The 11,825-nt window shown below is 36.8% G+C and overlaps 1 protein-coding gene across 1 annotated transcript; it reads left to right on the forward strand.

The window, feature by feature from the left end:
• The first annotated feature begins 3,859 nt into the window (after positions 1–3,859).
• LOC104246737 (dolichyl-diphosphooligosaccharide--protein glycosyltransferase subunit 2-like) lies at positions 3,860–11,443 on the forward strand. Its single transcript, XM_009802614.2, has 3 exons — positions 3,860–4,730; positions 7,188–7,257; positions 11,089–11,443. The coding sequence occupies exons 1-2, from the start codon at positions 4,010–4,012 to the stop codon at positions 7,214–7,216; spliced, it is 750 nt and encodes a 249-aa protein (XP_009800916.2). The 5' UTR covers positions 3,860–4,009; the 3' UTR covers positions 7,217–7,257; positions 11,089–11,443.
• Positions 11,444–11,825: the final 382 nt, after the last annotated feature.

Consider the following 11,825-nt stretch of genomic DNA (forward strand, 5'->3'; position numbering starts at 1 on the left):
GATATTTTCGAATGAGCATTGTTCTCTTAGCATATTTTGATGGTATAGATCTGCTTTTGGCAAGATTTGGAGCATTCGGAGGCCAAGTCGAGAGGCAAGGGCATCGGGGGCTAGAGTTGGACCGGATTGAGGTAAGTAATGATTGTAAATGTCTGTCCTGAGGGTATGAAACCCTGGATTTCACATCGTTGTGCTATATTGAGGTGGCGCACACGCTAGATGGAAAGCGTGAGGTCATGAACCGTTGGGGATTATAACTTAGTTTATCCTGAATGACTATTTTACTGCTTATTTGATTGAAAACTGTTTGTTATCATCATGTTTTGGGCTGAATTCCATATTTGGGCCTCGTGCAAACTGTTTTGGACCCTTAAGGGACTTTTACTGCTAGTTCCTCACTGTTTTGATTTTTATATTTGTACTCAGTCATGTTATATTCTAATGTTTTAATAACTCAGCCATGTTTACTCTGTTTTAATACATTAAATGATATTTTGGACTGAGCATCATATTTTACTGTGCCCGAGTGGCTTTTCGAGATTTCTGACTGAGTAAGGCCGAGGGACTGTGTTGTGAGGATACTTTTGGGTTAGGCTGTATGCCACAGCAGTGATACACGGATTTATGATTATGAGGTCGAAGGCCTGAGTTGTACGCCACAAGGTGGCTTGATATGAGACAAATAGCCTATTGATTTTGCCATGAGGTGGCTTGATATTGCGCTTGGGCCGTAAGGGGCCCCTCCCGGAGTCTGTACACCCCCAATAAGCGTGGGTACCCTGAGTAAGTGATATATTTATTATGCCACGAGATGACTTGTTATTGCGCTTGGGCCGTAAGGGGCCCCTCCCGGAGTCTGTACACCCCAGTGAGTGCGGGTACCTAGTATGAGATGTGATATAGCCCGAGGGACTGATGTTGTTCCATGTTATGCCCAAGGGGAGGTTCTTGATTTATGTTATGCCCAAAGGGCTGATTACGAGTGATTGTGAGGTAGCCGAGAGGCTGGTTCTGTTGATATTATGCTTGAGGGGTGGTTTATGGTACATGTTTTGCCCGAGCAGCTGTTTATGTTTTCATTCTTTTTACTCACTATTTTATCACTCGTTTGAAACTATTGAAAGTTGTTTTAAAAAGGTTTTACGGAAACTGTGCTTTATTTACGAAATAAATGATTTCTGTACTATTTTGTTAAGGTACTACATTTGCTGTAGTGTTACGCTGTGTTTTACGTGTTTTGTCACTGCTCAGCTTTCATTTACCTTTATTACTTACTGAGTTAGAGTACTCACATTACTCCCTGCACCTTGTGTGCAGATTCAAGTATTTCTGATCCCGCTAACGGGCGTTGAGTGCTCAGAGGCAGGGTCATCGGAGTTTAGCAAGGTAGCTGCCCTGCGTTCGCAGCACAACTTTTCTCCCTCTTGTTTTCATTAGACTGTATTCATTATATTTTTAGACTTTTCATTGTATTCAGACCTTACTAGATGCTTGTGACTGGTGACACCCAGATGTTGGGCTTGTATATTATTTCTGCACTATTCATATAGACTTACATTATTAAACATCTGTTTAATTAAAGGCTTAAAATGATTCTTAATGATCAATGGATAAATTTGGGAGTTGTGTCGGCTGGCCTAGTTTTACGATATGCACCATCACGACCGAGTCAGTTTTAGGGTCGTGACAGATAGAAATCTTAGTCTGATGAATCTTTCTCCTAAGATAGAAAACCTAGTCTGATTTCTTTTCCTAGGATAGAAATCTTAGTCTGATGAATCTTTCTCCTAAGATAACAAAAAAGGGACCTAGTCTGATAAATTTTGTCCTAGGATCGAAATCTTAGTCTGATGAATCTTTCTCCTAGGATCGAAATCTTAGTTTGATGAATCTTTCTCCTAAGATACCAAAAAAAGAGACCTAGTTTGATGAACTTTCTCCTAGAATAGAAATCTTAGCCTGATGAATCTTTCTTCTAAGATACCAAAAAAAAGAAAATAGACCTAGTCTGATGAACTTTCTCCTAGGATCAAAATCTTAGTTTGACGAGTCTTTCTCCTAAGATTAAAACCTAGTCTGGTTAATTTTCTCCTAGGATAATAATTTTAAGTCTGGATTTGAAAACAAAAGGGGTCAATTTTTAATTTTTTTTAAAGGTATCAATCTTTAGTTTCCTTGAAATCAGGGGTCCCGTCTGGAAAATAGGGCAAATTTTTACTTTAGTCAAGCTTAGTTTATAGTTTTTCACGAGCTCAATCTTAAATCTAGGAGACGCATTTCCTAATCTGGGTCATTCACGTTTTTTGGCAGACACATTTTCTAGTCAATGTTTTCTTGGTTTTACTCATAGGAGACGCACATCCTGGTCGAGCCTTTAATTTTACTCTCATCATTTTATCATTTCATCATTCATCAATAGCATAGGTGGTTTATAGTTCTGCTAACAACTCCCAAATCTTCCTAGTACAAATTGGGGCAGAAAAATTTCTTTTATTTTGTCTTTTTTGCTATAGTATCAGGCACCCATCTGGAGAACGATGGAATTCATTTCAAGTTGTAAGTCAGTTGCAGGCACCTACCTGAAGAACAATGGAATTCATTCAAGTTTTAAGTCAGTTGCAAGCACCCACCTGGAGAACAAGGGAATTCATTCGAGTCTTAAGTCAGTTGTAGGCGCCCACCTGGATAATGATGGAATTCATTTCTAGTTTTAAGTCATTAGCAGTCGCCCACCTGGAGAATGAGGGAATTTATTTCAAGTTCCAGTCAGAGACAACATGATCCTTCCTGAAAAATGAGGGCAACCTCCAGTCCTGTTCAAGTTAGAAGTAGCAGAAGATCGCCTCAAGAATGCGGGTCGACAAGGGTCCGAGATAACCAAAAAGAAGTCTCAATCAAGAATAAAAGGGAAAAAAGTGAATCCAAAGTGCAAAAGCGGAGAAAAGATATGGACTGCTCAAGACATAATTGAAGTCACAAGCTCTGCATGTACCGTCTTGATCTGAAAAAGCTGAAGAAGATTGAACCAACAACTGCATCTAACAAGCATCAAGATTCAGATCAGAGTCCGCATGAAGAACCAACCAAGACTTAAGATCAAACTTCAGAAGACTCATAGATAGGAATTTTGTAACTCGTAGCTGATAGGCTTAGTTAGCCTTTTTAATTTTGATTTTTGGTGTAATAACATGACCACGGACCGGATCCTCGATGGAACCTCATTCGACTCTCGAATTCATTACTCCATCATTCTCTGATCTACACGTGGTACGATTCCTTTATAGCCAAGAATATGTAGGCAGCTCAGATACCAGGGCTCGGTCACATTCTCCTTTCTTTTAGTTTTTGGTCTATCTAAATAAGGATCGGGTCAAAAAACCAGTCTCAACGTTCTTTGTCTGAAAACTCTTCGTGTTTCCAATCAAATAGGGGCAGCTGTGGACATGTAATTTTTGATCTTCCCCAAGATTTTACACATTTTTAGCGTAAAATATTTAGTTTAGGGTTAGTATCGCTATTCTAAATAGTTTTGACTCTTTTACTTTATTTTATCACAAAGATGAAAATTACAAAAATATTTTCTTTTATTTAGCTAATTAATATTTTATCTAGTTACTTTTAATTTATCTACCTTACATAAAATTCAAATATACAAAAATAGTTCCACTTTGTTTTCAGTAATATTATTTTAATTTTACAATGATTTTTCTATTTTTATCTTTTAGTATGCTATTTGAAAAATACCAAAAATAAGTTTGTTTTAACAGTTAATTTATTTTAATAATTATTTTACTTAAGTAGAATTAATTAGTAAATGATATAATATTTTTAGTCTTGTTTTAGAAGAAAGAGTATGATTAGTTTCCCTACCACACATTTTCAAGACCTAGCTAAGACAAAAATTCCTACACTAAGAAGAGAAACAACCGTTTCTGGAAAAGAAAAAAAAAAACTTCATCTCTCGCTCAACTCCGGAGCCTCACTCTCATCACTGTGGCGCAGACTCAAAATGGGGAAAGTTTTAGGATTTTTTATTCTAGCGATGTGTACATTGATCTGTGAAACTACAATTTTCAAACCCATTTCAGATTCTCACCGATCTGCAGCTTTAGATTTGCTTACACCCAAAGATGGATCTTTTGAAAGCCTTGAAGTGACATACAAGGCCTTAAGGTCATTTGAGGTTCTTGGAACTGGAAAACAGCCTGGCATCAAGGCGGTTATATGTAAATCAGTGGTGGATACTCTTAGGTCTCCATCTTCAGCATCGAAAGATTTGTTTCAAGCATTGAGAGTCAATAGGATATTGAAGTGCGAGCTTAACAATGAGGCTTTTGCTGGTATAGCCTCTAGACTTAAGGATAACGTGAACAGTGGTGGCTCAGTTGGAAGTTTAGTCCTTATCGAGGGTCAAGCTTTTAAAGTTGATGTACACCTTGGAGGTGCTGATTCCGTTTTCCGTGCCATAAAGGCTCTTAGCCAAAGTGATGGAAGATGGCGCTATAGCTCCAACGATCCCGAGTCTAGTACATTTGCTGCAGGAATTGCACTTGAGAGCCTGGCTGGTGTCGTTTCATTAGCATCTTCTGAGATTGATAATTCTCTGTCCGTGTTCGAGTTTCCGGTGCCGATTCGAGGTTTCGGTTCGCAATTTCGGCATTTCAGTCCAACGATTGTCGCTTTGTTATTCCGATTAATTTGCAATTTTCAGCTTTGTTCATCAATAAAAGGTCCATTTCTCAATTTTCATTCTCATTTCACTGTGTTATGATAGCTTGGTGCGCGCGTTGGTTGATTTTTTATTCTACGTTATTTGAGTAGCATGTCTTAGTTTTCATTTAAATTGTTTAATTAATTTTTTTTTTCGATTGTGATGTATGTAGTCTTGGTTCTTGAATAAATGCTTTTAATTGGGTAGATGGAAAAATTGGAGTTGTTTCTTTCTTGGCGAGGAATAAGAATGGGCCATAAGGTGGGTCTTCGACCATAAAGAATCTGGCCAAGTAATAGATCATGTTAGCTAGCCTATTTGCTCTCCAATAATATCTTGTTCATAAATTTGGCATCACAACAATCTCAAAGATTAGGAAAATAATTAAATGCGCTAGTTGCTTTAGGCGCGATTAATAATAATCATCACGGCTATGGGTACGGTTCCCATGGTATGGTCGTGATACCCAATCCCCATTCCGGGTGTGCATTTCATGTGACCCGACTATAACTTCGAATAATAATGCAATAAATATGTTGTAAATTGCGGGTGCATTTTATGTGACGCGGTTTGCAATGTATACCAAAACGACAAGTATACGACAATCGTGACTTGTTCCAAAAAATAATTCTATAAATATTAAAAGCGGTTATAAAGTTAGAAATGCACAATATGTTCTAAACATGTAATTAATCAGATAATTAGGCCAATTATTAATAGTTGAGCGACCGTGCTAAAACCACGGAATTCAAAAATGTCTAACACCTTCTCCCGGGTTAACAGAATTCCTTACCTGGTCTTCTGTGTTCGCAGACCATAATTAAGAGTCAATTTCCTCGATTTGAGATTTAAAATAAACTGATGACTTGGGACACCATAAATTATTCCAAGTGGCGACTCTAAAATTAAATAAAATAATCTTATTTCGATTAATGTCACTTTAATTTAAAAAACTCCCTTATACCACCTTTCGGGTAAAAAGGAGGTGTGACACTAACCTTGCTAGTAAGGAATGATCTTTGAGGTAAATTGAGGGTTCTTCTCTAAGTCAAGGGCTAGATTAGAATACGCATATCAAATTGCTGGTTGTTTACCTCATTCTTTGGAATAAACTCTACATACAAGTGAAAACCTCTAAGACATCGAAAGTTTAAATAGTATGAATCGTTGCAATTATTTGCTTGTGTGCAGTGGTTTGATTAATAAAATTACATGTACTACTCAAACCTTCAGTTTAGATTTAGAATAGAAGATGATTTATTTTCTTGATATGCTCTGATTGCTTGCTTGTGTTGCTCGGACTTTCCTTCAAATTCAGAAAAAAGAACTTGGTCTAGTGGATACTTTATCCACGAGGGCCTAGTGTGTGTGAGTTGGTCTACACTTTATTCACGAGGGCCTAGTGCATTTAGATCCTACAGAAAGGGAGAAGTAACCAATCTTCCCGAGTATGAGTGCCACATTGGCTAGGGCTAGCTACTCAATACTTGCAGGTGTTAACGTGCACGGATAGGTTGAGCATGATTGTGCTACTCCATGGACTCACATATGAGTTGAGCTTGGGTTAACATAACTAGAGGCCCTACCAATGCACCACAAATGGGTTGACCTTGATTGAGCCGCTCGATGACCCCATCGATGGGTTGAACTTGAGTGAGCATAAATAATGGACCCACATCAACTTTAGAAGTCCCAATACGGTTTCCCAAATATACTTATGTAGAGCCATTATGTGTAAAATTTTCAGAAAAGTTGTTTCTTGAAAAAGTAACTCAATTTGTAGTTTCAAAATCAAATATTAGTTTTAGAATCAACTTGCAGCTTTGTTTTCAGTTATTGGATGCAAGGTTATCAGTTTAAATGAATCAGTTTCAGCTTGAGTATTCAGTTATTGTTATTTGAATTGTTTGCTCTACTCACTCCATTCATCACATATTTATATAGCCATACTAGTCTTGTCCCCCCGCTTAGGGGTTCCGCTTAGGGGTTATCAACGAGACATTCTTGATATCCTTTGGGGGTACTTAGCAAGTTTGGGCCTGCCTCATTGTGTGGCAGGCGTTAAGTGTGCAGTTGACGAAGCTCGTGGCTAGAGGTAGGCTTTCCCGATTCAGCTCACAAGCTTTATTGATTTATTCCAGAGGTAGCAGATCTCTTCTTAGGCATTATTTTCCTCTTGAGCTTTTATATATTCCAGGAAAATGTGTGTTAACTTTTATATTCAGGCATCAGTTAGAGGCTCATGATTTTGCTAATGCATTTTACTTTTAGATATGCTATGTAACGACTCGGTTGGTCATTTTGTATATTAGAGTCTCGTTCCCTATTTGATGTTTTCTATATATGTGTGTTTGTAATTTTGCGACTTGCGGGGATGATTGATTTGTTTGGTTGACTTTGTTTATTTGATTAAAGATTTGAACTTTATCGTTTGGGATCGATTTCCATGGCTTTATTTGACGTTGTTGGGTTGTAGATTCAAGCAGTTTGGAGTTGAACTTTTGAGGATTTGGCATCTTTGGTGATTTTTAGCTTATCTGGCGAAGGTAAGTCTCTTGGCTAACTTTGTTAAGAGGGAAACCCCTAGGATTTGACTTGATTGTTCTATGCTTAAGGTATTGGAATGGTGTATATACGTGGTGGCGAGTGTATATGCCCTTACCATGTTACATCCTGACCAGGATAGAATTGAGATACTTTATGCCTTTGTTTTGTTTTGATTATATGGTCATTTGATTTATAATTTGTTTTGCTTATATGTCTACATTTGCTCTCTTACACATTTTCGAGACCATGCCTAGGTTTATGGTTATTTATGAAGGCGTGAGAACTTATTCTGGATATATTGAATTACTTGAATTATCTGTAGTCATATAGAAATTTCATGAGCACATATCCATATGATTTTAATTTAGTCCTTGTGCATCTTTTATCTATAATCCTTGAACACATGCATACATTTTTGTATATGGATACTTGAGTTAGACTGAAAATTTTGGCATAAAAGGTATGGCGTGCGGATGAGATACAGTTATGGCACACATGACATAATGATCAGATATTTGCTTATAAATGGGCTATTAAACTCTTCTTTGCGCTTGGATTTGCATCCATTAGGTCATTTCCTGAGGCATTTGCCATACACCTACGAAAAACTATTTTATATATTTTAGCTAATATCATGTGTTCAATAGGTCATACTCTAGTTGAAGTGTCTAAATGTTGGCGAGTTCAGGGGCTGTCAGTGTATTCAGGCCCAACTAAATTATCAAGGGAAGCTAATATACATGGATATCACCATATCAATGAAGTGCATTGTCATTAATCTTTTAGGTTTGTGTATTTATGCTCTTTAAACTAGCCTTATTGTCCCCCACCTCTTTTCAGTTGAACCTCAAAGCTTCATATCCATTTAAAGTGCTTCTGTTAGAAATTTTTGGGAGAGCAAGACAACTAAACAAACACTCAAAAACTCACTATTAGAGAGGTGGAGGAAAGGATGATTTCTATTCAACTTCACTTGCACCAAATGTCTAGCATACATGAGTATTTATAGTAGAACTCCTACATATATCTAACATAAACTTCATGTGTACATATTAATTAAGTTCACACATGTACACACTAGTCCATACATGCCTACACTAGTTCACACAAATTCACATATGTCCACACCTCACTCTTTTCTAACTATATTATGAAAACATTAAATTAATGTAAAAAATCTAAATAAATGTGGACAAATGAAAAAAAGTTTATTACTATTTTTAACATCCCCCCCTTAAACTTGTTTCATTACTCCAAGTGCCATCCTTAACTTTTGAAAAACGTCAATCTTCAAAGGCTTGGTGAAAATATCCGTAATTTGATCTCTAGACTTCACATGCTCAAGCTCCACAACTTTATTAGATATGCAATCTCTAATAAAATGATATCTCGTATCGATATGCTTGCTTCTTTCATGAATTACCGGGTTCTTGGCTAAATCTATAGCCGATTTGTTGTCAACAAAAATCTTTGTAGCATCTTCTGTGGTTGGTGAAGTTCTTCCAACAAGCTCTTGTGAGCACGTGATTTTTGCCCTATGAAATACTCCTGTAAAATCCCAAGAAAATAGATTTTTGTTAATTACTTACCATTTTAGGAATTTTGTAGAATTTCATTTAATTGTTTGCATTTTGTGCACGTTTATGTTTTATTTAAATCATTGTAAATACCAAAATATCACGCATTGCATTTAGGATTAAATTTTACATTTTTAGATTAATTAGTAAATTAGTGTTTTATAAAAATGGAAAATCACAAAAAAAAGAGCTTATTTTTGCCTTCTTTACTGTTTAATTTCGAATTTTGGTAATTTTCTTTTAATTTGGCACTTAATTAGTTGTGGTAATTATTATTTAGAGTTAATTAATTTAATTTGGTAGGATAATCTAGTTTTGAGATTTTAATTTAGGTTTTTATTTTTATTAGGGAAAAAAGAAATTAAAAGAAAATGAAGAAGAAATGAGAAGATTCGGATTTTTGGGCCAAAAAGTTAAAATCCCTCAAGCCCAAATCAATTTTACCCGTCTAAATCTGTTAAATCCGGCCCAGACCACCCCATACCCGGTCTGCACCACTCAATGACCAAACGACGTCGTTTTTCGTTACTCCTTGATCAGGACCGTCGATCTTAATTGATCGGACCGTCCGGAACTGAGTCCCCTCTGATATATAACTGTCCAAATGTTCACCCCTACCCCCTCGTCTCTCATCTCTCTCACCCCAGCCCAACAAAAACCCTAAAAGCTGCCCTTATCTCCACCCGCCACTAGTGGCGGCGCCACCGCAAATCACCACAAAAAATACACCCCTGAATCCTCTCCGCCACCCAACCCCGAATCTCCAATCACCTTCCCTCAGAACTCCTTGGAACGTCTCGAATCTTGATTCAAAAGAGAAACCCTAGCACCGCCCTTGTTTTCTCCGGTGGCGGCGCCACCTCTGTTCAACCCCAAACTAACACCAGAGGACCTCCAAGGCTCCCTCACTCCAAATCCCCATTTGTTTTCCCTCGAATCACCCTAACTTTCGTCGAATCTTGAATCGAAGTTGAAGCTTTAAAAGCCCAAAATCAGAATCTCTTGAATCTGTGGCATGCATGACATAGGCTTCCAGTTTTCCGAGTTTTGAAATCTGATTCAAGGCAAAATTAATGTTGTCCGCTTGTTCTTGACAAAGAACAAGCGGTTAGCATCAATTTTGTTTAAATTAGGGCATCCAGAAGTGTTTATTTGAGTTGGTAAGTCCTCCTTTCTCTTATCTTTTCTGTCCATTTTGTTCTTTCACCACTTACTCCTCTTTCTTTCTTCTCATTTTTTGTGAGTAGACTGAAAATTGACCAAGGTTCTGAACCTAGGCTTTCTTTTTTCTGGATCGATCCATGTCTGTATTTGTTCCGGCTGTTTTTCAGTTTTCCTTTCAACTTTTAAACGTTGCTTTATTCATTCGTCATGCTTAATTGTCACTCATGACTTTAAGCTTCTGATTTTTAGTCGTATGATTAGTTTAATTAGATGTTGCTGACTTAGTAATATAGTTAATTCTAGCTTATTATTTGGTTTAAATCAGTCGTTTAGTTTAGATTTTGATTTTGAAATCATTTAATTGGTTTCTTCTTCTGTTTTTCATGAATTACCAAATGGATTTTTTGATTGGCTTGGGGCTTTGGGGTCATTTCTGACCCATTTTCAAGGGAAGCCCACTCATTTTGGTTTAAGTCTTGGGTCAGAATTGACCTACATGGTTTGCTGTGGTAAATAACAGAGGGTCTAGGGGTTAATTTAGGAAATCTAAGTTGGGGAAATCTGATATAACTAACTTGGGAAGCTTCCTAGAAGCTGGCCTTTGGGACTCTTCTGAAAATTTGAGTTTTAACCTAGGGATTTCTAAGCAAAAACCAAAATTCCAAGAGGGTCTAAAGGCAAATTTGAATTCTTTTAGGCTGCCCTAATAACTTGCCTATAAAGGCATCCTTACTTGAGGTTGAAGTCAGATTTTGGAGAACTTAAAAAGACTGAAAAGAAAACGGCTGAGCATTTTTTTTGAGTATAATTCTGATATAATACTGAAGATTCTGCATTTTTCTTTGTTTAAAAATTGCTCAAATCTCACTTGGCTTCAGCTTTTGATCTTTCATTGCTCAGTTAACATTGCTGAAAATGACAAAGTCTTGCATTTGGGTTGAAATGGATTGAGTTTTGGATCTTTAAAAGTTTGGTTTAAAGTGTTGCTGTTTGGTTCTACTGTTTTATTGCTGAAATCTGGGTTCTGTTTTGCTGCTGCTGCTTCACTGATCTCAAGCTTTGTTTTCTGGTTTATTTTGCTATATTCAGGTACATGTTTCCGAATCCTATATAATGTGAGGCTCGAATTGAAGATTGAATTAAAAAAATGGAAGTTTGAAGCATAGCATCAACTCCCTAGTTCATAGTTTCATTTTCTCATCTTTTTGAATTCCCTTGTTATGATTCGTTTGATGTATTGTGTTTGATTCGCTGCTAACAGCACACTCTCAAAGGCTATATTTGGTCTGCGTTTAGTGTGGAGTTCAATCTTCTATCGAGTATATTATAGCTAGGTGATCATTGAATTTTTACCACTGAATCTGATTCTAAACTACTATGGAAACTTCATGTATAACTGGTGCAATAGAATTAATAGTTACATTCAGCATTCCATCATGATAAATAGTGTAGACTGTGTTAGATCTCTTCCTATTATGTAATTCATTTGGACTGTCATAACAGGTTTTGTTGTATTTAAATAATGTTATGATCATGCAATGGCTAGCTGATTGTTTCTTAAGTAGTAAAGGGTCCAGGTTACTTCGAAAGTCGATTTATGCACTGATCTTACTCATTTTAGCTTAGTGATGTCCATAAGTTTTCAAATGTTCGTAGGGCTGTAGGTGTAATTGTAGTTTTAAAAATCAGATTTGAAAACCTTTGAGTTCTAGGCTGAGTTCTTTGTACGTGTGAGGTCAATTAATTATGGATATAAGTCTAATGTTTGGCATGTTACATTGATGATTCTACAAGTTTGTTTCAAGGGTGATGGTAACAGTGCCTAG

Source organism: Nicotiana sylvestris, chromosome 8, assembly GCF_000393655.2.
Source record: "Nicotiana sylvestris chromosome 8, ASM39365v2, whole genome shotgun sequence".
Lineage (NCBI taxonomy): Eukaryota > Viridiplantae > Streptophyta > Magnoliopsida > Solanales > Solanaceae > Nicotiana > Nicotiana sylvestris.

Excerpts from the sequence above, each read along its gene's own strand:
- LOC104246737 (XM_009802614.2), top strand. The coding sequence starts at position 4,010 with ATGGGGAAAGTTTTAGGATTTTTTATTCTAGCGATGTGTACATTGATC. Across the intron at positions 4,731-7,187 it reads GCTTTGTTCATCAATAAAAG|ATTCAAGCAGTTTGGAGTTG; the intron begins GTCCATTTCTCA and ends GTTGGGTTGTAG.